Source organism: Muntiacus reevesi, chromosome 3, assembly GCF_963930625.1.
Source record: "Muntiacus reevesi chromosome 3, mMunRee1.1, whole genome shotgun sequence".
Classification (NCBI taxonomy): domain Eukaryota; kingdom Metazoa; phylum Chordata; class Mammalia; order Artiodactyla; family Cervidae; genus Muntiacus; species Muntiacus reevesi.
The window spans coordinates 7,466,526-7,493,117 of record NC_089251.1 but is presented as its reverse complement, the minus strand read 5'-3'; the positions used below and the strand labels follow the sequence as shown (position 1 = coordinate 7,493,117).

Below are 26,592 nucleotides of genomic sequence, written 5' to 3'. Positions count from 1 at the left end.
CCCAAGCCTCCCCTGCAGTGGAAGGGCACAGTCAACATGTAGACCTGCCACACTGTCTTCCACAGAAGCTGCCTCATCTTAGAGTCCCACTGGTAGTGTATGAGGATTCCAACTTGTCCACAACCTCATCAAACCTATTCACTTTTCTGTAACCTATAAGGCCCACCCAACTGAAGCCCGCAGGTCTAAAGTCATGGCAGGAAGCAGGAGCCACAGGCCAAGTCCTGTGCGCAGGCGCATGGGTGGGCGGGCTTGGTGCGAGGGGCGGGGCCACGCAGCCGTTGGGGGCGGGGTTGAACTGTGCTCCTGCCTGTGCACCCCGGAAGCGGAAGGTAGAACGTGCTTCCGGGCGGCTGATTCGAGGGCTTGTTTTGTCACAAGCGGTGCATCTAAAGATCTGTAGCTGGGCAGGCCATGCCTTCTGAGGGTCGCTGCTGGGAGACTCTTCAGGCTCTGCGCAGCTCCGACAAAGGTCGCCTCTGCTACGACCGCGACTGGCTGCTGCGGGGTGAGGTGAGCAGTGGCCCCTAAGCGGCCGGCGGTCCCACCCGCCGCTCGTCAGGGGCCTCTGTGCTTCCTTAGCCTTTGGCAAGCCCTCCTCCTCCGAGGCCCTGCGTTCTTTGTCACAACACGCGTCCGCTTCTTGACTCCTGTGTGTACGTTGCCGTGTCCTAGAGTTTCTGCTCTCTCTCTCTCCCCACTATTCTAGCTTCTCAGGAGCTCCCCTTCAGAGATGCTCTTCTCTGAAGGCTTCATTGCTCCCCGCTGCCGAAGTTAGGCGCCTCAGCTCTGGTTGTCAAAGCAGCCCTGGCCTCCCTCTCAGGGTCAGTTTATTACTGCGCGTCTCTTGTGTTAGGAGATCCAGATTGAGCGGTGAACGGTTGGTGGTGGTAGCTGTTAAGTCGCTCTCTCGTGCCTGACTCTTGGCGACTGCAGTACGCCAGGCTTCCCTGTCCTTCGCTATCTCCCGGAGCTTGCTCAGACTCACGTCCATTGAGTCAGTGATGCCGTCCCGCCGTCTCATCCTCTATCGCGCGCCCTTCTCTTGCCCTGACCAAAATTTTAGATGACATCAGGCAAACCTGGAAACCTTAATGGGGGCGTGGTCGCTGCATCTAAGATGTGCTAAAGCCCCCGTAACAGACCGCGCAGGTGGGGAATGTCGAGATATTTAAGGCATAGCCTTTTCCCGAGTTGCTCTTAATCTAGCTACAGGTATGAAGTCTCTTCAAACGAACATATATAGCACTTATAAAGCATTTCTCTGTTTGTCTTCGACAGTTTTAAAGACTATATATACCTTATATTCTATAGGATGAATTCCATCATGAGTCTGTTCGTTGTCGACTTAGGTTATGCATTCTTGGCAGGAATAACGCAGAAATGATGAGGTGTTCTCAGTAACTCAAATCCATAACACATAAATGCTTCAGCCCATCCCAGCATTGGTGACGCTACCATTTATCAGTTGATCACAATGGTATCTGCCAGATATTTCCACTTAAAATTCATCATTTTTCCCTTTGTACCCAATTAGTATTTTGTCAAACCTCCACTCTTAGCGTTTATTGGTAACTTCGCCCTTAATCAACCCTTTCTCTGATGTGCCCAAATAGTATTAAGAGCCAGTTTTATATCTTTATTTTTAAATTGCCAGTTTATATGTCTTACGCTCATTTTGCACGTTTTCTTGTCGGGGTTTTGCCAGTATTTTGTATGTTTTTTATGTATTAGGGATAATAATATTACTTTATCTGAGATACATATTGCATATTTTTTCTAGTTTGTCAGTTAAAATTTTTTTCTGTTTATGGTGTTTTTTTGTGTAGTTTTATTTTTACATTTGAAGCATTGCTTCTGGAATTTATTTTGGTTTAAAGAATGAGGAGGAAGTTGTCTCAAATTCAACATCCACTCATGACAAAAACTCTTACCAAAGTGTGTATAGAAGGAACATATCTTAACATAATAAAAGTTACTTATGACATAGTCACAAGCCAGCACAATACTCGATAGTTGTAAAAAGCTGAAAAACTTCCTACTAAAATCTGGAATGAGACAGGGATGCCCATTCTCACCACTTCTGTCTAATATGGTATTGTAAGTCTTAGCCACAGCAGTCAGACAAGAAAAATAAAAAGGTATCCAAATTGGAAGGGAAGAGGTAAAATTGTCATTATATACAGCTGCCATGCTACTGTATGTAAAAAAACCCTAAAGACTCCACATAAGAACTACTTGAACTGATAAATGAATTTAGCAGGGGAGCAGGATATAAGATTAACACTGAGAAACCTGTTACATTTCTTTACACCAACAATGGAATATCAGAAACGTAAAGTAAAAAAAAACAAAAAAAACCCACCTTTTGAAATGGCATCCTAAAAGAAAGGTACTAGGATTTGTAAGATACAATTTGATGACTGTAGCTAACACAGCTATACCTTATATAAGAAAGTTAAGAGAGCATGTGCTGAGAGTCCTTTTTTCTTTCTTTTGATTTTATCTATATGAGAAGATGGGCTTTCCAGGTGGCACTAGTGGTAAAGAACCCGCCTGCCAGTGCAGGAGATGTAAGAGATGCGGGTTTGATCCCTGGGTCAGGAAGATCTGGAGGACACAGCAGCCCACTCCAGTATTCTTGCCTGGAGAATACCATGGACAGAGGAGCCTGCCAGGCTACAGTCCGTAGGGTCACAAAGAGTTGCACACAACTGAACTGACATGGCATGCGTGCACTCATGTGATAAGATGGATGTTAGCTGAACCTATATAATCATTTTATAATCTATGTAAATCAAACCGTCATGTTTACATCTTACACTTTTATGGTTATAGTGATGTATGTCTGTTTTTCAATAAAACTGGAAAAAAATTGAATCTTACATAGAATTCAGTCAGCACTTTTAAATGACTAATATTCACTGAGTGTATGTGCCATTAGTCAGTTCAGTTCAGTCGCTCATGTCTGACTCTTTGCGACTCCATGAATCGCAGCACGCCAGGCCTCCCTGTCTATCACCAACTCCCAGAGTTTACTCAAACTCCTGCCCAACGAGTCAGTGATGCCATCCAGCCATCTCATCCTCTGTCGTCCCCTTCTCCTCCTGCCCCCAGTCCCTCCCAGCATCAGGGTCTTTTCCAGTGAGTCAACTCTTTGCATGAGGTGGCCAAAGTACTGGAGTTTCAGCATCAGCCCTTCCAGTGAACACCCAGGACTGATCTCCTTTAGGATGAACTGGTTGGATCTCCTTGCAGTCCAAGGGACTCTCAAGAGTCTTCTCCAACACCACAGTTCAAAAGCATCAATTCTTTGGCGCTCAGCTTTCTTCATAGTCCAACTCTCACATCTACACATGACCACTGGAAAAACCATAGCCTTGACCAGACGGACCTTTGTTGGCAAAGTAATGTCTCTGCTTTTTAATATGCTATCTAGGTTGGTCATAGCTTTCCTTCCAAGGAGTAAGCGTCTTTTAATTTCATGGCTGCAGTCACCATCTGCAGTGATTTTGGAGCCCCCAGAAATAAAGTCTGATACTGTTTCCACTGTCTCCCCATCTGTTTCCCATGAGGTGATGGGACCAGATGCCATGATCTTAGTTTTCTTAATGTTATGCTTTAAGCCAACTTTTTCACTCTCTTTCACTTTCATCAAGAGGCTTTTTAGTTCCTCTTCACTTTCTGCCATTGGAGAAGGAAATGGCAACCCACTCCAGTATTCTTGCCTGGAGAATCCCATGAACGGAGGAGCCTGGTGGGCTACAGTCCACGGGGTCCCAAAGAGTCGGACACAACTGAGCGACTTCACTTTCACTTGCTGCCATAAGGGTGGTGTCATCTGCATATCTGAGGTTATTAATATTTCTCCCGGCAATCTTAATTCCAGCTTGTGCTTCTTCCAGTCCAGCATTTCTCATGATGTACTCTGCATATAAGTTAAATAAGCAGGGTGAGAATATACAGCCTTGAATACTCGTTTTCCTATTTGAAACCAGTCTGTTGTTCCATGTCCAGTTCTAACTGTTGCTTCCTGACCTGCATACAGGTCTCTCAAGAGGCAGCTCAGGTGGTCTGGTATTCCCATCTCTTTCAGAATTTTCCACAGTTTATTCGATCCAGTCAAAGACTTTGGCGTAGTCAGTAAAGCAGAAATGGACGTTTTTCTGGAACTCTCTTGCTTTTTCAATGATCCAGCAGATATTGGCAATTTGATCTCTGGTTCCTCTGCCTTTTCTTTTTTTTTTTTTTTCCTCCTCTGCCTTTTCTAAAACCAGCTTGAACATCTGGAAGTTCACAGTCACGTATTGCTGAAGCCTGGCTTGGAGAATTTTGAGCATTACTTTACTAGCGTGTGAGATGAGTGCAATTGTATGGTAGTTTGAGCATTCTTTGGGATTGCCTTTCTTAGGGATTGGAATGAAAACTGACCTCTTCCAGTCCTGTGGCCACTGCTGAGTTTTCCAAATTTGCTGGCATATTGAGTGCAGCACTTTCACAGCATCATCTTTCGGGATTTGAAATAGCTCAACTGGAATTTCATCACATCCACCAGCTTTGTTTGTAGTGATGCTTTCTAAGGCCCACTTGACTTCACATTCCAGGATGTCTGGCTCTAGGTGAGCGATCACACCATTGTGATTATCTGGGTCGTGCAGATCTTTTTTGTACAGTTCTTCTGTGTATTCTTGCCACCTCTTCTTAATATCTTCTGCTTCTGTTAGGTCCATACCATTTCTGTCCTTTATTGTTCCCATCTTTGCATGAAATGTTTCCTTGGTATCTCTAATTCTCTTGAAGAGATCTCTAGTCTTTCCCATTCTGTTGTTTTCCTCTATTTCTTTGCATTGATCGCTGAGGAAGGCTTTCTTATCTCTCCTTGCTATTCTTTGGAACTCTGCATTCAAATGGGAATATCTTGGCTTTTCTCCTTTGCTTTTCGCTTCTCTTCTTTTCACAGCTACTTGTAAGACTTCCTCAGACAACCATTTTGCCTTTTTGCATTTCTTTTCCATGGGGATGGTCTTGATCCCTGTCTCCTGTACAATGTCAGGAACCTCCGTCCATAGTTCATCAGGCTCTCTGTCTATCAGATCTAGTCCCTTAAATCTATTTCTCACTTCCACTGTATAGTCATAAAGGATTTGATTTAGGTCATACTTGAATGGTCTAGTGGTTTTCCCTACTTTCTTCAGTTTAAGTCTGAATTTGGCAGTAAGGAGTTCATGATCTGAGCCACAGTCAGCTTCTGGTCTTGTTTTTGCTGACTAAGTTTATTTCAGAATTCCTCATGTGTTCTTTTCCATTCCAGTGTTTTAGATTGCTTTCAGGTCTACTTTAATGACCATCTTTGTGAATTGTTCCTTTTTCTGCAGTTAGGATTGTTTAGTCTGATACTCTAAAAAGATAGTAGTCAAGATCATTATCAAGAAACTACTGTACTTTCTTTTCATCTCTGATTGTTAATACAGTTACTTTGGGTCTTGGTATGTAGGTATGTATTAATGTTTATTAGGACTTCTAGATTTTCAATAAAGCATATAGTGGATTATAAGGACAAAATTATTTTTTGGTTGCTTAGATCAGTTGACATGCAAGTTGGACTTAACTTTTTTCTTGTCTTCTAGGATGTTTTACAAGAATGTATGTCTCTTCCCAAGCTGTCTTCTTACTCTGGATGGGTAGTAGATCACGTCCTGCCTCACATACAAAAGAACGAACCTCCCTCTGAGACGTCAGGATCCTCTGTATCTACTTCAGCCCTCGACCAACCTTCATCTGTTCCCAGATCTCCTCTCAGAAACCCTGCCTTCTCACCTGTCTCCTCAGCAACATCAAATGGAACCAAGGTAAGGTTTTCACTCTGCTTAGGACAGAAGACAATGGTGGCTGCAGAGTTGAAGTGTCTACTCATAATATCATTGTCATACTACAATGACTTTACTCTGAGAAAGTAATGATTGCTTCTTCTTCATGTAGCTATTTGTAGGAACAGTGTCTGCCACTTCTTTTTATGAAGATCCAGAGAGAGAAATTCCTCTCTTAGTACCAAGAATAGTAGTTAATTTCTTGAGGAGTTGGATTGTTTTTTCTCATAAGCATTACATTTGTTTAACTCTTAAGATCTCCCTTTTTGTTGTTGCCTGCTGGAAGACTGAGTAAATTTTATACTTGCTCTTAGATTTACATACCTTGTCATTGGTTCCAAATGAGTTTGTACCTTTTTGGTTCGATTTTGTTCCTGCCTTCCTTTCTCCTACTTGTTGTTACTGTTGTTCAGTCGCTGACTTGTGTCCACCGCGGCAATCCCATGAACTGTAGCACACCAGGCTTCCCTGTCTCCACTATCTCCTGGAGTTTGGTCAAACTCGCCTCCATTGAGTTAATGCTGCCATCTAGCCATCTCATCCTCTGTCACCTCCCTTGAGGGCAAGAGGAGAAGGGGGCAGGCAGAGAATGAGATAGTTCTCCCACTTAAAAACAAATTGTTACTGATGCTCTGCTGTGCTTTGCTCTTCTCTTCTCTTCCTGTTTCCAGAGTTTGTTTGTGTAAGTACAGATACACAAGAACATATGTATTTTCTTTTTGGTAATTATGTTGTTAAAATTAATCTATTGACCACACTGTGTGGCCTGTGGGATCTTAGTTTTCTGACCATGGGTCAAACACTTGCCCCTCCATCAGGAGTGCAGGGTCTTAACCGCTGGGGGGTTGAGAGCTTTCCATGTGTGCTGCTTTTTCTTCAGTTCTGTTTGTTTCTTTCTTTTTAAACAAAGTTGCTAGAATATACTGTTGTGTATCTTGTTTGTTTTCATTGGTTTCTGTTTTTCCACTTGACAATATATCTTACAGATGATTCATTTTCTATCTGTGTCTCTGTATATCTGCCTCATTCTTATTATGTTTTCTGACTTTTAATTTGTGCTTGTTATAGTTTATGTTCTTTATAAGCTGCATTAAATCTTTTCTGGATCAAAGTAAGATATGGGAAGTAGTATTTGGCCTAAGAATATAAAGAAGAAAAGCCTTCTAAACTAAAATAATGCATTACAGCATTATTTTGCTTTCTCAAGGTTTTTGTGTCAGGAGAATAAAACTAGGCAACTCTTTAGAAAGGTAGAGATTACATTTCTCATATTTGGGTTCCAAAAGACAAAGTCCTTTTTGTTCATACTCACTGAAAATTTTTGGTTACTGAAAACATGTTTTCATTGCATCAAAAGGAAGAAGTTTAAAAAAAAAAAAAGGGAAGAAGTTAAATCTCCCTATGATCTCATCGTTTCAGTCAACAGTTACTCCTTTCCAGTCTCATAAGCCTGCATCCTTATACCTTGGCATAATTAAATTGTGTGTGTACTTTGGTGTTCTAATTTTCCTTCCCGACTTGACTTTGTTCGCAAACTATTTGAATTATTTGTTCATGTTATTTCCACCTTTGTAAATATCTGCTTACAGGATATGTAACATCCTGTAATTTATTGAACTATTCCTTTATTATTTAGCATTTGTGTTTTTCCATTTCATTGCTTTTAAAGATACTCCTCTGAAAAACTTTCTGCATAGAGATCTTTCTGTTTTTAATCTTAAAGTATATCTTCTAGCTGTCTTAAAATAAATGCCTGTATAACAGGCATCAAAGATAAAAGGGTGCAAACATATTTTTTAATTAGTAAAATATTCATGACGTAAAATTTACCATTTAACCATTTTTAGTGTCACAATTCAGTGGTATTAAGCACATTCATAGTGTTGTATAACCATCAGCACTATCCATCTCCAGAAGTTTTTCATCATCCCAAACTAAGAATACTCATTAATCAGTAACTCCTGATTTCCTCCCATCCCCAGTATCGAAAAACCATCATAAAAATGACAGGTCTACATCCTTCATATAAGTGGAATCGTATATTGTCATTTTGTGACTTGTTTATTTCACTTAGCATACTGTCTTCAGGGGTTCATCCTTGTTGTAGCATGTGTTAGAATTTCCTTCCTTTTACAGCTGAATTATACTTCGCTGTATTCATCTGTCACTGAACATTTGGATTGCTTCCACCTGTTGGCTGTTGGTGACTAGTACTGCTATGAACATGCATGTACATCTGTTAGTTTGAGTAACTGTTTTCAGTTCTTTGGGTTATGTTCCAGAAGTGGAATTGATGGATCATGTGGTAATTCTTTTTTTTTTTTCCCTTATCATGTGGTAATTCTATGTTTAAATTTTGAGGACCTATCATATTGCTTTCCACAGCAGCTGTACCATTTTATATTCCTACTAGCAGTGCACAAGGGTTTCAGTTTTGCCATTCCTTTGCTAATATTTGTTTTTTACTGTTGTTTTTTTTTCCCCCCACAGTAGCCATCCTAGTGGGTAAGAAGTATATCTCCTTATGGTTTTGATTTGCGTTTCCCTAATGATTAGTGATGTTGTGCATATTTTCAAGTTCTTATTAGCCATTTGTATAACTTCTTTGGGGAAATGTCTTTGTGAGAGTTATTCGTAATAAGTAACAATTAATTGTATAGTAAATAATAATCCTAAAAAGTAATATAGGACAGAGATGGTTATTCATATTATGAAAGACTGCATGATTCCATGCATAAGAAGTTTACTTTTTAGTTTATATTTTGCACCTCATCTTTAAAAATACTAGGCTTTAAATCTAGCAATTGAACATCATAGGTGCAAAAATGAACTTCAACATAAACCTCGTAACTTACATAAAAATTAACTCAAAATGTAAAACTATGAGACTTTAGGAGAAAAAAACATAACCAGAACTTAGGGCCAGTTGAAGGGTTTTTAGATTTGACACTAAAAACTAAAAATCCATAAAAGGAAAAATTAATACATTGGACCTCATCAAATAAAAAACCTTGGAACTTTCCTGATGGCCCAGTGACTAAAACTCCTGACAGGACAGGGGGGCTGGGTTTGATCCCTGGTCAGGGAACTAGATCCTGCATGCTGCAAGACCCTGCGCAGCCAAATAAATAAGTAAATATTTTTTAAAAAATTCTCAGTAGAATAATAATAAACTCATGACTGGAAGAAAATAGTTGCAAATCACATGTCTGACAAAGGTTTATATACCTAGAATATATTTTTAAAACTCTCAAAGGTTAAACAGAAACTTTCTAACCTTCAATTAGAAAATGACCAAAAGATATGAACAGACATTTTCACCTGAGGCAATATACAGATGACAAAATAGGTACACAAAAATATGTTCAATCAAAAAAAAAAAGAAAGTATGTTCAATCATTAGCCATTAAAGGAAATGAAAATTAAAACTAGGATGACGGCTTCCAGTGCAGGAGTCACAGGTTTAATCCCTGGTTGGAGAATTAAGATCCTACGTGGAACAGCCAAAAGGAAAAGGATTATGTGCCATGTGGTTCCATTTATTTAAGGTTGTTGAAATACTGTCATTATAGAGTTGGAGAACAGGTAAGAGATGTAAAGATGTGGCACCAGGGATCTCTGTGGTGAACGGTTCTGCCCTTTATAATCATGGTTATACATGAGATAAAATGGCATAAAACTACACATACCCAAATGAATTCCTGTCAGAACTGGTGAAATCCAAACAAGTTATGTGACTTAAACCATCAGTTTACTGTTTTTGATATTTTACTATATTTATGAGAGTTGTTACTATTTGAGGAAACTGGGTAAATATAGAGTGCATGAGCCTCCCTGTACATTTTTTGAAACTTTCTGTGAATTATACTTATTTCAAGATTAAAAAAGAAGTTTCTGTGAGCAGCTTCTCAGAGGCAGCAGTTTCTAGTTCTGATCCTGCCAGGATTGTGGCATACCCGCAGACTGTTCCCTACAGTTTCTTCCCTCTTTCCCTCAGTTTCTTTGTCTGTAAATCTGGTACTGGACTAAATTGTTGAGGGCCTCTCCAGGTATAAAATTCCATAATTCTTAAGGTTTAAGTAAAGTTTTGGATGGCTTTATACAACAAATTGTATCATTAGGAATTTCTGGTATTTAAGTAATAGAAAACCTCGTTTAAACTAGCTTAAACAAAACAAAGGGGTCAGGGGAGAAATTTAATTGCTCATACAACCAGGAAGTCTAGGAATGTGGAATCAGTTAGATCTGGAGGATCCATTTTCTGCTTGTCTCTCCTTGATATTATTTCTGACTTGATCCAATGACTCAAACACGGGGCTTTGCTTCTCTTCTCTCAGTTCTGTGTAACTCTTCTTGATTTTATCTTTCAGATAGACTGTGTGGCAGGATGTCTGTTGATAGCCTTAGACAGATACCTTCTTAGGTTAGTGTCCCCAGAAGAGAAAGCCCTCCAAAATAGCTCCATCAGAAAAGTTCAGAAGTTTGTAAAGCAGTCATCAATCAATTAAAAATAAATAAATAAAATTATATATATATAAAAGAAAAGTTCAGAGGTAGACTTTGGCTTAAGTCATAAGCCTCATTCCTGAAGTAGACACGGGGTACAGCGGGATAGAGTACTTTGATTGCTGGGCTGATCTCATGCCTACTGACCCCTGAGGCTATGGGGCATGGATGAACTGGGGATGTGGGCTGGGGTTTCTCTGTCCAACCCATCCCACCCAGCAAAAATGGACACTTAATAGAAAAGAAAAAATGGGGGGAAATAGGGTACACAGATCAAAATAAAGAAGAAGCAAGCAAAAAAAATAACACAAAAAAACTGTCCAAAGCAAAAACACCCACTTAATTTGCTAAGGAGAACAATTAGAGTAAGGTCAACATAACGAAAAGCACCCTGGTTCTAACTTAAATTGTTTTGTTGTTATTGGTTGCTGATTATAAGCAGGGATGTGGCTTTTGTTCAGACAGAATAATACCAACTTGACTGTCTTAAAAGCTTAATTTTTCTGTCTTCCGTCTATACAGGACAAACAGGAGTCTCCACATACAGAACCTATGGTACTTCAGTCCCCCCGGGGGATGAAAGTGGAAGGCTGCATCCGAATGTATGAGCTGGTGCACAGAATGAAAGGAGCAGTAAGTAACCCGTGAAGTAAGGCAGGCTTGACATTGACCCTTGGGAGCCACATTCACAGGCAATTCCTCAGGGAAGAGGAATGTCCGCCATATGCTGATCATCCTGCCCTACCTGCTAGTGGCTTCATTTCCTTAGGGAGATAGTTACAATGTAACAGTCATGAGTAAACTCTCTGAAGTCAAAGCTGGTTTCAGGTCCTAGCGCTTCTATTTTACCTGTGAATTTAGGAAGATTACTGAGACTTTCCCGGTTTCCATTTACTTTTCCAAAATTTGAAGATGATCTGCATTGTCAGATAAAGTTATACTGAGAAGATGGGCCTTAACAGCCTCTTGAGAAAAGAATAACACTATTTTAATGTTTATTTAACTTTATTTTCTTTTTTTTAATATCTATTTTGTACTAGGGTATAGCCAATTAACAGTGTTTTGATACTTTCAGGTGACTTTACTTTTTTTATTAGAAAAACAATACATGCTTTTGTAAAAATTTTTACAGAGTAGGTGAGTTTATAAAGTGAAATTCTAGCATCTACCCTCATCCGTTTATTCATGGAATCACCAAATACTTATTGAGCACTTCTGTTCTAGGTCTAGATAAAACATTGAACAAAGGAGACACAATCCATGTCCTCATAGAGTTTATTTGCTGGAGAGAGAGGCAGAAGTAAGCAAGAGAAATGAGTGAAATATAGTTAGAAGGCTATTATAGTCTGAGTAAGAGAGAACAACACTTATTGAAGCCGTCACTTTGACACTGGATGAAAAAGGATGACGGTTGCTTAGACTCAAGGATGTAGCAGTGGAGATGGTGAGAAATGGTTAGAAAGAGAGACAGAGGGTGTTTGTGTATTCAGGTTTTCTCAGCTCTGCTCTGTCAGTCATCACTTGTCCATGGACTTTCTCTCTTCCAGACCTAAGTAGAACGTTTTTCACTGCTGATAATCTCCCTCATGTTGCAAAATAAGTTTCAGAATAGAATAGCTTAGTATCTTTTTTAACAGTATGTTTTGATATATCTCCATGTCAGTATATGTATATAGCATGTCATTCTCTTTAAAGACTGCAGAGTATTCTCTAGTATAACTTACTATATTTACTTCCCTGTTGATTTAAATTGTTTCAAATTCATTGCCATTATCAACAGGGCTGTAATGAACATCCTTATGCATATATCATTGCACACATAGGCAAGTATTTCCTTAGGACTAGTTCCTAAAATGGAACAAGTGTCAGAGGATATGTATACTTTAAATTTTGATAGTTAAAATGTCTAATTGCCCTTAAAAGTTAAATGTGAGTACTCTTGTGAATAATAAATGAAATACCTGGTACCTTTAGATGTATAAGAAAGGGATGTTCCTAAGTGAAGATGGAAGAAAAGAATCTAGGCAGAGATAATAACTTACAGAAAGGAGTGAGATAGGAATAGCATAATAGAATAAGAATTTCTTTAGATGACCCTGAAGCCCTCATCAGAATACACAGGATGGAAATTCCCTGGGAGTCTGGTTGTTAGGACACCCTGCTTTCACTGCCGAGAACCCAGGTTTGATCCCTGGTGGGAGAGCTAAGATCCCACAAGCCACAGGGCGTGGCCAAAAAAAAAAAAAAGAATGCACAGGATGGAAACTTAAAGGTGCAGGGCTATTTGATAATATATTGGTAAAATCCTGTCCATTCTTAGCTTATGCTGGAGTGACAGGAACAGTGTGGGGCAAGTTGGGAAGGCTTTCCACAACAGCTGAATTTAAAGATCAACCGAAAGAGGACAGGTGACTCAAGCAAAGATTTTGAGAAGTAGGAAGATGATTCCATGCCCCGGAGTATCTTCGATGGGGTTGAGGCCTGATGGGAGGGCATCTCACAGGGGTAGACAAGCAGGGTATAATGGAGCTCCAGAGAGCAGGTGCTGATCCTTTGCAGGAGGGCTTGAGGCAGTGGCAGGAGGAGCAGGAGAAGAAGGTACGGGCCCTTTCTGAGATGGCATCTGAACAACTGAAGCGGTTTGATGAACGAAAGGAACTGAAGCATCATAAAGAATTTCAGGACTTACGGGAAGTAATGGAGAAGAGGTGAGTCTCCCTGAGTTACAAGGGGAATGTCAGCATGGTCAACAAGAGCTCCTTCCCAACATAAAACCCAGAGGGAAGAATCTGAGTCCTTACGTACCAAAATAAAATAGCCAGAGAAGCTTATAACCTAGGAAAAGGACCATCCTTGGAAAGATGACCAATGCAAATCAAAGAGAGGAAGCTTTTAGGAGAGGCAGAACTATTTTAGGAAGCATTCCTGACTCTTCCTCCCTCCATTTTTCTTTCAGCTCCAGAGAAGCCCTGGGGCAGCAAGAGAAGCTGAAAGCCGAGCATCGTCACAGAGCGAAGGTCAGCGCCCGGGAGAACCCTTGTGGGTGTTCACTGTCTGGCAGTCATAGAGGACCCAGCCCCTGTCATGCCGCGCTGTGGCTGACTTGGGGCCCATCTGTGAGAACAGGCAGTCTGCGTGGGACTGTAGGCATGTAGAAGGAGAAGTCCCAGGAGCCCCTTAATTTGACAGTCCTTTCTGTAGATCCTCAACCTGAAGCTGAGGGAAGCGGAGCAGCAGCGCCTGAAGCAAGAGGAGCAGGAGCGGCTCCGGAAGGAAGAAGGCCAGGCCCGCCTGCGCAGCCTCTACGCCCTTCAGGAGGAGGTGCTGCACCTCAGCCAGCAGCTGGACTCCACCGACCAGCACAGGGGCCTGCTGCAGGTCGACCTGTCTGCCTTCCGGACCCGAGGCAACCAGCTCTGCGGTCTTGTTTCAGGGATCATCCGGGCCACTTCGGAGGTGAGGGGGCTTCAGGAACACACTCTCTCCTGTCTTTGAAATGAAGAGCCTTAAAAGCAAAATGGTTTTGTGATTTTAAAATATTACCTGCTTATTATCACTTGTCATCCTCTTACCTGGAGATAACCACTGTTAGCATTTATTTTTTCTCTGACAGTGTGTGTGTGTGAGATTCCCCACCCTAATTGACCTTCTATAGATAGAGAGTTTTTTTTTTTTTTAATATATATTCATTTATTTGGCTGCACCAGGTCTTACTTACAGCATGTGGGATCTAGTTCCCTGACCAGGGGTCGCACCTGGGCCCCTTGTATTGGGAGCTCAGTCTTAATTAACCACTGGGCCAGCAGGGAAGTCCTGATAGAGAGTTTCTTACCTTAGGTTAAAAAAATATTTGTTTCGTCTAAATGCAGAACACTTTAGTTCATTAATATATACTGGACACCTGCCATGTTTATGATAAAAATTAAAACCTTAGAGAAATGTATATTGCTTTTTTCAGTTAACATGATATTTTGAAAGCATAATTACTATAATCCTGACAAATACATAGCTGGCCTATTGAGTGCAGCACTTTCACAGCATCATCTTACAGGATTTGAAATAGCTCACCTGGAATTCCATCACCTCCACTAGCTTTGTTCGTAGTGATGCTTCCTAAGGCACACTTGACTTCACATTCCAGGATGGTTATTTCATTAGAAGTGGTCAATTTTAAGTTTTTCTATCATTTTTCCATATTTTTTAGCTAGAATTCTACTACAAAGAAAATTTCCCCATAAACTATCTTAAGTACAGTCTATATAGGGAAGGAAGGATAAATATTTGAGTCTTTCCTTTGATCGGTTTTCAGAGTATAGAGTTGCTTTCCTAGCATTCTCCCACAGTAACTTGAGGTTTTGTTTTTGTACTATCATTAAGAACATATGAACTTTATATAATTGATGTATAATATGTCATCTATTATAGTTTGTTATTCAAATTGTGTAATGGGAACACCTTCACGTTGGCTTCTCTGTCCCTTGGACATGGGACAGTTGTAGTTGTTGCAGCAGAAAGCAAGCAAGCTGTTTTCTACCTCATCTTGAACATTTTCTTCTCCAGACCTAAAATTGGGTGTTTCTTCATGAAGCCTTATCACTTATTAGTGGGAAAAGGTAGTAGAAAACACAGGCTGGTTCCCAGTGTTGGTGAGAGCATTGAAAGATCTACCCTTCGGTACTATGAATGTGATGGTAAATCAGTATTACCTTTAAGAGAACAGGAAAGCAGTAGGTATCAACATGCTGACCGTGGGTACTCCCTTGGCACAATTCCAGTTTAGAAATACTTGGACTTGTGTGAGGTATGATTCAGCACCTCAGGTGCTCAGGAAATAACCACTGAGCTCTGCCTCTGTCACCGTGACAGAACGGCTTTCCCACAGCAGAGGACCAAGCTGCGGCTGAGGGAGCACTACAGGAAATGCGCGACCTCCTCTCAGACTTGCATCAGGAGATCTCCAGGGCCTGTGAGGAGAAGAGGAGGCGGGATGAAGAGGAAGCCCGGAGAAAGCGGCAAGGGTCACAGATGCAGCAGAGGCCGGAGGCCCACAAAGAGTCGCCCGTTCCCAGCCAGGGCCCAGGGGCGAAACCGAACGAAGGTGGGTCTTGGTGTGGAAATAGTCCTTTAACGTGATGTGTAACTCAGAATGTGAAAAGAAGCGAGAACATGTTTTGAATACTATATTAAGCTACAGGACAATTTATCAGAACTTTTACATATTGTAAGATTCGGTACTTTTATTTATTTATTTTTTTTACCCCCCCCCCCCCCAGATTCGGTACTTTTAATGATTTCCATTCAGTTTTGATTGATATGGAGCCTGGCTTCAGATTCCAACACTTGCCATGAGGACTTGAAATTCTCCATAATCCTAGTAGATATATTATTCCACATGTTGCTGTTACTGAGTATTTTATTTTATTGAGTATTTTAAATAAGTATGTACAGAATATATGTTTAAACACGAGGGAATGGGGAATCAATATAGCATAATGGTTGAGAACACTGCTTTTGGAGTCAGATCCGTGGGAATCTAGTTTTTCTATTTCCTGGCATTGTATCTTTGCCGAATTACCTAACCTTTCCATGCCTGTTTCCTTATCTATAAAATGACGATGATAGAATGCACCTTATAGGCTTATTATGACAGTGAAAGCAGTTAACACATATGTAATTAGAACAGTATCTGACTCATATTAAATGTTCAATCAATTCTACTTAAGTTGATTAGAATAGTACCTAGCTCATATTAAGTGTTCAATAAACTCTCCTTTTATGGAAGTATCTTTCTTTCATTCCTCAGACCTCCAGGTGAAGGTGCAAGACAGTACAATGCAGTGGTACCAGCAGCTGCAGGAGGCCTCCAGTCGGTGTGTGCTGGCCTTTGAGGGCCTGAGCAACAGCAAAGACAGTCAGGTAGGAGGGACAGGAGTTGGGCATTCTCTGGGCCTGATGGCGCCCCCGCCCCCACACACACAGCCTCACGTCCCCAAGAAATGTAGCTCGCCTGTCACATCACATCCCTAATCCTAATGGTATCTACTCAGCTCTTCAAAACGCTGTTGGCCTTCTCGCTGCTTTCCTCTGGCAGGCCAAAAAGATCAAGATGGACCTCCAGAAGGCTGCCACGATCCCAGTGAGCCAGATCTCTACCATTGCAGGTTGGTCAGAGAGTTAAGAATGTGGCCCTTCACCTCATTGTACCAGTGTTTATTGAGATTCCAAATCCACTTGTCTGTAAGGTTCCTATAAATAGATTATGTCTGAGCAAATGTTGACTGTTGGATCAGGTGTATAAGCTATGTGCCTTGGCTGGTTTATTCTCTGCATGTAGAAGGTAATCATTATGTGTTTGTTAACTCTTTTTTCTTTTTAAATAAGTTATGTATTAGTAGTAAATTATTTAGGAAGACTCTTAGCTACTATTAGAAGTTACTGCGGAAAGCACCCCTTAGGGAGCCTAGGATGTAACTTGCATTCTTTGCTTTTGTCCTACAACGTTAGCTTTTCCAGACTCGAAACCTGCTTGTTAATACATGAGAACGCTGAGAATGCCTACCTTTTTTCTCCAGAGACTGAGATTTAGAGAGGAAGAACCACACGGAGACCCCTCTTCTTTAGAAACAGAGGTTCATTTTCACAGAGCTCAGATGTGGAAGCCTCCACAGTAGAGACTGTGCTGCCAAGTGGCTGGGGAGCTTGTGCAGCTGGGAAGCTGCTCTGACTTAACCTCCACCCAGGTTCCCTTGATTAACTTGTTACCCAGAAAGTGTGGGAAGTTGCACTTCCTGCCTTTGAGAGGCTCTGTGACTGAACTTACATATCACTTTGCTGCCTGGAATTCCTTCTGGAACAAAGCAAGATCTAAATAAATAAATATATATCACTTTCTAGAATTGAAAGTGCCATTTCCTTTAATAGCCATGGCAGTGAGGGGAAAGGTTGACCAGACAGTTGTCCCACACCTTCCCTGGTCTCCTCAGGTTTGTCCTTGGTCTTTACCCCTCAGTTGACCACCCCTGCCTCCTCCTTCATCTGGAAAACTGAGACCTCGGGTGTAAGATCCTCAGGTTCACCCCGCAACCCCCCAACCCACCCACTGCAGTAGAACACAGCTCTATTTATCTGCCTTGAAACCATCCTGTTTCAAATAATGCAGTACCCTTCCGGCCCACACTTCCCCTTCCGCCTTGGCCCTGAACGAGCCTCGGGAAACTTATCATCCCCTCCTATCTCCCTCAAGAGACAGCTCTTCTGTTTTCTACAAAATAACTTTCTTTACAAGCTCCTTTCCCTTTAAACATGCTTGTCACTCACATTCTAAAACCTGTTTCTTTTGATTTTGTGTTTTCTCAGTCTTTTCTAATCTTCATGTTACCCTTTGGCCCTGTTTCCTCTGGCTTCTGAGGCAACATTAATTTCCAGCTTCTCCTTCTCCCCCCTCTCTTTCTCTTTTGTGGGTTCCTCAGTCTCCTGTTTCCACCTCGGTGGTAGGTGTGTCCTGGGGATGCTTTCACCCTGGGGTTCTCATTTTGAGACCCCCCTGGCTTCAAACTTCACCTCTGCACACATGACACCCAGCTCAGTCTCTGGGTCATTCCTTTCTTCTGAGCTTCAGGTTACCTTGCTCCAGCTACCCGAAGGGCAGCTCTGCCTAGATATGTCTCAGCTTCCTCAGGTTTAGCATGTTCCAAGCTGACCTCTCATCGTCCTCCTCTTACCCACCTTTTTTCCTGTTTGCTCTCAGTAACCAGTACTAGCACCTTATCTACTCAGTCACCTTAACTGAACCGAGAGTCATCCCCATGACTGCCTCCTCTAGTTCACTGTCTGTACCTGATTAGGCTCTAGTTTTGCTGTTCTTGACTTTCCCACCTGTTTCACATTTGTGTCCCTGTGTTCCCATCATTATCGTAAGCTCTATGAGAGCTTACAGCCTGGTCAGACACAGACATTCTGCAGAGTTAGTGCTCAGGAAGTGTGAAATGACTGAGAAAGAGGTGAACTAATTCCTGCCTCTTTAGAGGTGCATGTCCATGAGTAGTTAAATGTGGAGCAGAATTTAAAGACAGATAATGGTGCCATTGTGGCATACGGGAGGCGGAAGGCCATGTCAGGCATTGGCTGGGATCTGATTTTCCTAATTGGAGGGGCTCAGGGAGAGGGGCTGGATGGGGATTTGGCCAGTGGGGCCCTCTGAACCCTTCAGTAAAGATATAGTTGGGTTATGGGTTGGCAGGAATGTGAGCTGAGTAAATTTGTATGGAAACATACATATTTTAATGTATCAGGTTAGAGTCTCTGCTTCTGTTTTCAGGGGATTATTGGCCTTGAAATTACTATGACATCTCATTATTTAACTCTTGGTTTCTTCCTTTTTTTCTTAATTCCTAAGAAATGTGCCGCCCCTCTTCCCTGTTTTTTCAATGAAACTGAATCAGTGGTCTGGGGAGGATATTTCTGAGATTTTTAAAACATTTCTTAAAATGATTATGAACTTGGCAGGTAAATTAGAGATGCTGTATTCATTCAAACATTGATTTTAAATAATAGAAACTAATTAAGATCTGCTTAAGCCAAAAAAAAGGAAAGGAAGGAGAAATAGGTAGAGTAAGGGGTTTGTCCTAAAGAGAAATCAGTTTCCTATGGCAGGAGTGGAGCTGGATCTCGGGAGCCAGAAATGTTATGAGCCTTTTCTCTCTTCTCTCAGGCTTCCCTCTGCCCACCCTCATTCTCCTTCTATAGACGGCTGTTCTTTGGTCCACGTGACAGGGACAGCACAGGACTGGCCACTTCAGGGAACTGACTCAGTCAGCTGGCTGATTAGCTCAGCTTAACTCGTCCTGATCTAACTAGCTAGTGTGGAAGGTGGGGCACACAGGATCTATAATATGAATGTAATAATAGCTTCTGTGGAGGAAGGTGGGTCCAAGAGAAGGAGGGGAAGCCACTGTGAATTGGAGATTCTTTAGAAGGTGTTCCCTGGAGTTACCAGTGACTTCTTTAGGGACATCAGCCACACCCGTCGCATCTGGAACAATTCAACACCTATTTCTATACTATTTATCTCTCTGATGTGTCAGTTTCAGAATTAGTTCATTCTACCAATGATAAATTCCTTCAAAATAATACCACACCCTATGTACTTTCGCATCCTCTGCAACATGCATTTGATTGTCATATATTTTTCTACATCTGTATTTTGGCTTTAGGCTCTGAACTTCTGTAGGGCTGGGTTTATACAGAGGCTTTGTTATTGCAGTGATAAAAAAATAGATTGACTGCAGTTGTATCTTATCACAGACTCTATCTCTGTCATACCCAGGCTCGAAGCTGAAGGAAATCTTTGACAAGATCCACAGCTTACTTTCTGGAAAACCTGTTCAGTCTGGCGGGCGCTCCGTGTCTGTCACACTTAACCCACAGGGCCTAGACTTTGTCCAGTACAAACTGGCAGAGAAATTTGTGGTGAGAAACCTTATTGCCAAAGATATGGGAAGAGGCTGGTGCCTAACCTTGAAGCCTTTCTCAAGTATTAACTTAAAATCTCCCCCTCTCTGTGCTCCCAGAAACAAGGGGAGGAGGAAGTGGCCTCCCATCACGAAGCAGCATTCCCCATCGCGGTTGTGGCTTCCGGGATCTGGGAGCTCCACCCCAGAGTAGGGGACCTCATCCTGGCTCATCTGCACAAGAAGTGTCCTTACTCTGTTCCTTTCTACCCAGCATTCAAAGAGGGAATGGCTTTGGAAGACTATCAGAGGTGAAGTGTTGTTCTCCTTGCTGTCCCCAGGTGATGAGTGGAAGAGAGAGAGAGAGAATTGAGATTCATTTCCCCTCCTCAGAGCATCTCTTATGTACCTTGAACATTCTGTCAGAGAATACAGTGTCTTTCATGCAAACTGGGTGACTTTTAGGATTTGTGGATTTAGGTATCAATAATCAATATAGTACAGCGGAAAGAATTCTGGATTTAGAGTCCAGGGATCTTAGAATTTTACCCTTGTTTTGACTATTAATAGATTTTCAAAAATGGGGAGTTTCTTCACCTCTTTAAAGATTTTTTTTCATTGTTTGTAAATGGGGATAATAATATTCATTACCTTCTGGGAATTTACCTCTCAAGGTTTTTATGTTGCAGATTTGATGATGGATGTGAGTGTTTTGTAAGCAAAAGTGCATTTACCAATGTAGTCATGTGTAATAATGTATTAGTAATAATGCTAAATGTAATGGTATGTTGTTAATTTTAGCCATAAATAGTAATGGATTGGTCACCCTAACTTTGACTCTATCACATTGAATTTTTTCTTACCACATAGGATGCTTGGCTACCAAGTAAAGGATTCCAAAGTAGAGCAGCAGGACAACTTTCTAAAGCGCATGTCTGGGATGATCCGTCTCTATGCCGCCATCATCCAGCTCCGGTGGCCATATGGAAACCGACAAGAGGTAGCAGAGAAGGGTTACTATGGATAATGAGCAGTTGGACCAGGGTCCATATTATTATATCTTACCTGAAGGAAATACTGACCTTTCAGAGAACAGTCCCATCATGTGATAAGTTAAAGAATAGCGCTGCTTCGTAAGTATTCTTTAGAGAAGTGGGTATTGATTATTAGGAAACTTTTGGATCATCAGAGTCATTTGTTCAGAGACTAATTGGTGCCTTAGAGACCAATTACATACCAAGGTTACATACGTTACTTCACAGAGGGGCAGACGGAGGCTTAGCAAGTTGTAATGATACACACTTGTCAGAGCCACAGCAGAGGGCCAGGGCTTTGACCTGCCTGCCTAGTTCATTTTGCAAGGAATGGAGATTAGAGAGATGGAGAAGTTAGTGGACTTGGAAACCCAAAGAGAAAGGAATATAAGCTGGTTGAGTCTAGGAACTTGTTACTGTGCACCTGCTGTGTCCCAAGTTTTGTGCTGAAGGTACCAGGAATAATTAATAAAATGTCAATAATAAAGAACTGTTTATAAAGTAACTAGAATTCCTGAAACTGAGGCTGACAGCTGTGTTTTGAAGGAATCCAGTAAAGAATGTGTGGGTCCCAGTGTGTTGCAATATTTAAAAACAGAATTTGTTCAGCCTCTGTTGTTTCTGCCCTGTGGCATGTGCTTAGGTTAGGTGATCAGGGGGTTCATGTTCCCTTGGTAATGACTGGGTGATGACGTTGGCAATTTAGACCTCTTAATAAAATGAGATTAAATCCTGACCAAGCCTCTCTGCTCCCAGACTCACCCTCATGGCTTAAATCATGGTTGGCGCTGGTTGGCACAGATCTTAAACATGGAGCCCCTGTCAGATGTGACGGCTACCCTCCTCTTTGACTTCTTAGAGGTATGTAGTACAATTATCACACGAGAGAGCACCAGTGGGCCGCTGTGTGACATGACGAATAGACAAATAGAGACTAACGGTGAACACCATTAGGGGCCAGTGTTAGAAATTTTTTCCCAAGCCCCAAGAGAAAGCTTTGATTTTTCTTCCCAGTGTACTTTTCTTCTCTGTGTGATTATAAAGAACAGAAAACTACATCCCAGTACGAGTGAAAAGGAATTTGCTTTAGGGATATAGAAGTGACTCACTCGGAGAATGGAGGGTAGGATGCACAGTTGAACCTCATCAGGGCCTGGAACCAGGAACTGGAATGTCACCAGGGGCCAAGGCAGCCTCTCTCTGGGACCGCATGGTCTTTTCATGTTTGCTCTTCCTGCGGGTTGCCTCCTACTTGCTCTGTAGGCCAACTTTCTCTGCTTCTTGGTACACAGTGGAGAACATGCTCCTGGGCTGTATCCCTCAGCCTCAGTGTGGTCACCCAGTGTAGTGGGACTAGTGTCCCATCAGCGGGACTGCTAATAGACAGGAGAGAAAATAAGATTAACCAGCTTAGGTCAGGTACCTATCTCATCTAAAAGGCTGTATACAGTCCTATCTGCCTATAAGGGTCCCCCACTGTAGGGTAAGAATAAGGGTTTCTGTGAAAAGAAGACAGTTCTTAAGAATAAATGCTTGGAGCACATGCCGTAACAAATCTGAGACCACTTGGCCCATAATGCCAACAGTTTCTACTCACCTGACAGCTCCTGCAGTCAACAGTAAATGAACATTGATCCCAAGTCATTGAAAACACATGGTATTCCTTCTACCTTGATTACCAAGGTTGGGAAGTAATGCTATTCCTTTAAAATCAATAGTAAATTAAGTTTGAGTCATGACCTCTGAAACACCTGGCTACCTAGCGGTCTGGTTAAATGGAGGTATTGCCATATGTGAGAATGCTTCAGAAGAAAGTTGGTTTTAATTCCCTTGCTTAGCTGGCTGAATGGCATTGTGGCTGAAATTCTTGATAGGAATGAGAGGCAAAGGGCTGATTATCCTTTATGACTGAGTGTCCATTTTCATTCCCTGCTCTGATGGTGTGCACCTTCCCCTCTAGGTGTGTGGGAATGCCCTCATGAAGCAGTACCAGGTCCAGTTCTGGAAGATGATACTTCTCATCAAAGAGGACTACTTCCCCAGGTATTAGACTTGTTGATTAGACACCAGAGAATTTGGTAGGTGAAAACTCATGAAATCAGATGCCCATGGCTGCTGTCACATGCTGTTTCTCTTTTTAAAAAATTTATTTTATTTTATTTATTTGTTTGGCTGTGCTGAGTCTTTGTTGCTGTGCTCAGGCCTCCTCTAGTTGTTCTGAGCGGGGTCTCTCCTTTATTGTGGTGTGCAGGTTTCTCGTGGAGATGGCTTCTTTTGTTGTGGAGCACAGGCTCTAAGGGCATGAGCTTAGCTGCTCTGCAGCATATGGAATCTTTCCAGATCAGGGATCAAACCCCTGTCCCCTACAGTGGCAGGCAGACTCTTATCCATTATACCACCAAGGAAGTTCAGATATTGTTTCTGACTCAATCAGAAGCACTTGTGTTGAGTGAGACATCAAAAAAAGAATTAGGAAGATCTTGGATTCAGATCCCATTGAAAACTCTCTTGTTTTTCAGACTCCCCCAGATAATCTGGGATGGTGACAACATGCAGTCATGAAGGAAGCCAAGGAGTCTAACCCCCTCAATAAATCAGTTGGTGAATCTGATTGATCAGCCAGTTTGCTTGACTCTTTTGAGGGATTCAACTTCAAGGCCCTTTCTCATCCCTCTCAACTCTCTGAAGGGAGAAAGGCATTGGCAACACCCATCTCACCTGATGACAGAGACCTTGGGAAGGAATAGTGCTCTCTTCTCCTTTACCCTCTTGTCTGAAATAAAGTGCCGAGACCATTTAGTAGAGTGACAGCATCCTAAGTCTAGAAGATATCTCTGGGAATCATGCGTTCTGCCACTTCCTCCAGATCATCAGGTCCCTAACCCCTCTCCAAAAGATATGTGTGAACCATAGGTACTGTCTTCTTTCTCTCCTTGTAGGATTGAAGCCATCACAAGCTCAGGGCAGATGGGTTCCTTCATACGCCTCAAGCAGTTCTTGGAGGTAAGGTGCCCTTGGATCAGCATATCCCAAACTGTTGTCAGCCTCAAGTGTCTGTGTCTGACAAGTCTTGGGCCTCCCCTCCAGACTGACTGCAGTCTCTTAACCTTGATTTTTCTGAACCCTACTTTTTTTTGGCCATGCCATGTGGTTTGTAGGATCTTCATTCCCTGACCAGGGATTGAACCCAGATCCTCGGCAATGACAGCATGGAGTCCTAACCTCTAGGCTACCAGGAAACGCACCCCCCCCCTTACTTTTTGTACATCATTCCCTCTTCACCTTAAGGGTGCCATTTCATTATTTTCCTGTGTGTCATTGTCCATACTGCCTGTGCAGAATAAAATATATGTAAAATATATTTAATGAATCTTAGCTCACTGATACTTTTTTTTGCATTTCGTCCAAGGTTCTTTTCTCAGTCTCAGATCTAGGGAACTGGTCACTTTTCTTCATGAGAACAGACTGTACTTTGAGTTAGACTCCTTTCCTTTTTCCATGTGCCAAAAAAGTTTAAGAAGTGAATTCTGACAAATCATTGAGAACTCTGTGGTACATCTACCAAGACAGCCCGTTGACTTCAAGTTTCCAGTAGCTCAATTGGAGAAATAGCAGTAGTGGACGGTGAGGCCAGGTTGTGGAGATGAGGATGAGATAGACATAAGGATAACCTGACCTTTGTCCTCCACTGCAGTTGATGCAGAAGTAGAAGTCTTATACACAGCCTTTCCTTTTAAACTAATTTTTACTGGAGTGTAGTTAATTCATAATGTTGTGTTGGTTTCTGTTGCATAGCAGAATGAATCAGTTATACATATACATATATCCACTCTTTTTTAGATTCTTTTCCCATATAGGTCATTACACAGTATTGAGTAGAGTTCCATGTGCTATACAGAAGGTTCTTATTATCTATTTCATATATAGTAGTGTGTATGTGGGAGAAGGCAATGGCACCCCACTCCAGTACTCTTGCCTGGAAAATTCCATGGATGGAGGAGGCTGGTAGGCTGCAGTCCATGGGATTGCTGCGAATCAGACACAACTGAGTGACTTCACTTTCCCTTTTCACTTTCACACATTGGAGAAGGAACTGGCAACCCACTCCAGTGTTCTTGCTTGGAGAATCCCAGGGACGGGGAGCCTGGCGGGCTGCCGTCTCTGGGGTCGCACAGAGTCGGACGCGACTGAAGCGATGCAACAGCAGAAGCAGCAGCAGCAGTGTGTATATGTCAGTCCCAATCTCCCAATTTACCCCTCTCCCTTTCCCCCTTGGTAACCACAGTTTTCTATATCTGTGACTCTGACTTCCGTTTTGTAATCAGTTCATTTGCAACATTTTTTTAGATTCCATGTATAAGTAATATATGATAATTATCTTCGTCTGACTTACTTCCGTCAGTATGACAATCTCTAGATCCATTCATGTTGCTGTAAATGGCATGATTTTGTTCTTTTTAATGGCTAATATTCCACTATGTATTATGTACCACATCCTTCTTCAACTGTCAAGTGTTGGAAGCAGTGTTATCAGAGAATCATTTGGTTTTCTTTGTCTTTGCCTGACCAGAAATGTCTGCAGCACAGGGAGATTCCTGTCCCCAAGGGCTTCCTGACTTCCTCCTTCTGGCGTTCCTGATGTCACTCCAGCACCCACCATCACCGTTTTGTTGCAGAGGAGCAATAATAAAACAGCTGAAGACAGCTGTACATGGGAAAAGTCATGTCAATATGTGGTTTGTGTATTTGTATCTTGTGACTAAGAGGAGATTTCTATGGGCCACAAATCTAAGAGGTCCCTTAATAGATCTGGTGACTCCTTAAAGAGGTCCGTACGACAGTAAACAAAATTGGCCTTTCTCATTTTTATGGAAAAGAAGAAAAAAAAATTATGAGAATAAAAGGTTAATGCTTGATCTTACCCTTAATTTCCTTTGTCTCTTAAGTGTCTTTGAGAAATTAGGTTAATACCTTGACTGTTTCACTCTGAGTTGAAGTAACCCAGCTCCCTGCTTTTACTCCCCTACACCCAACCCCTTCCTGCATGCTGCCCCTTTTCAGAATTTCTGGAATGAACAAAGACTTGAGGTCCCTTTTAAAGCAGCACTTAATAGTTGAGGCCCAAATCTTCACATGCAGGCCTGGGTTATGGTTGTTTTGCCTCAGTTAGCTTGTGAAGTATTTATAAATTCAGAAGAAATGCCTGATGTAGACATGGACTAAGTCCCAAATTGCATCAGAGATAGCTTACTGTCTGGGATTAGGACTGTTAAAACATGTTATACTGAACCACGAAGAACTATTTATCCTCTTACTTTGGAATTTGGTTCCTGGATGACTCGGGATGCATGAACCAAACTTTCTCAGTTTGAATTAAGATGGGCTGAGATGGGGCTTGCAGCATTGTACTTGAGCTGAGCATCTGTAAGCAGTGAATCAGGGCCTTATAATTCTTTACATGTTCTGAGCAATGGATGACAGATTTGCCTGACTAACGCCACTACAAAAATCCGGAGTCTGGCTGTTCAGATAAGAGTGGAGATTTGCTCTATGAAAAGACTCCTTCATTCTGCAGAGGCGGCGGCCATGAATCTGTTCCTCTGTTCTAAATGTTGTATGTGGGGGTGTGTTTGTGAGGGGGTTCCCTGGTAATCTTCAACAGCTTGAAGCAACCCATTCTGTGAATTACTGACTATGGTGCCAAAATATAAATAATAAAGCTTGGTTTTTAAAAAA

General features: G+C 41.8%; 1 protein-coding gene across 3 annotated transcripts; it reads left to right on the top strand.

Annotated features, from left to right (window-relative positions):
• Nucleotides 1–353: 353 nt before the first annotated feature.
• Nucleotides 354–26,592, top strand: GLE1 (GLE1 RNA export mediator). Of its 3 annotated transcripts, none has more exons than XM_065928333.1 (16): nucleotides 354–513; nucleotides 5,628–5,849; nucleotides 10,896–11,006; nucleotides 12,933–13,081; nucleotides 13,330–13,390; nucleotides 13,575–13,829; nucleotides 15,240–15,471; nucleotides 16,177–16,289; nucleotides 16,465–16,534; nucleotides 19,699–19,841; nucleotides 19,943–20,133; nucleotides 20,693–20,822; nucleotides 21,613–21,717; nucleotides 22,817–22,899; nucleotides 23,796–23,859; nucleotides 25,427–26,592. In XM_065928333.1, exons 1-16 carry the CDS (start codon nucleotides 415–417, stop codon nucleotides 25,493–25,495), a joined length of 2,097 nt encoding a protein of 698 aa, XP_065784405.1. In that variant the 5' UTR covers nucleotides 354–414; the 3' UTR covers nucleotides 25,496–26,592. The 3 variants fall into 3 exon arrangements, with proteins under 3 accessions (XP_065784405.1, XP_065784406.1, XP_065784407.1); XM_065928334.1 differs by lacking the exon at nucleotides 354–513 and adding an exon at nucleotides 601–656; XM_065928335.1 differs by lacking the exon at nucleotides 354–513 and adding an exon at nucleotides 4,481–4,619.

Excerpts from the sequence above, each read along its gene's own strand:
- GLE1 (XM_065928333.1), top strand. The coding sequence starts at position 415 with ATGCCTTCTGAGGGTCGCTGCTGGGAGACTCTTCAGGCTCTGCGCAGC. Across the intron at positions 5,850-10,895 it reads CAACATCAAATGGAACCAAG|GACAAACAGGAGTCTCCACA; the intron begins GTAAGGTTTTCA and ends CCGTCTATACAG. Across the intron at positions 16,290-16,464 it reads GCAACAGCAAAGACAGTCAG|GCCAAAAAGATCAAGATGGA; the intron begins GTAGGAGGGACA and ends TTCCTCTGGCAG.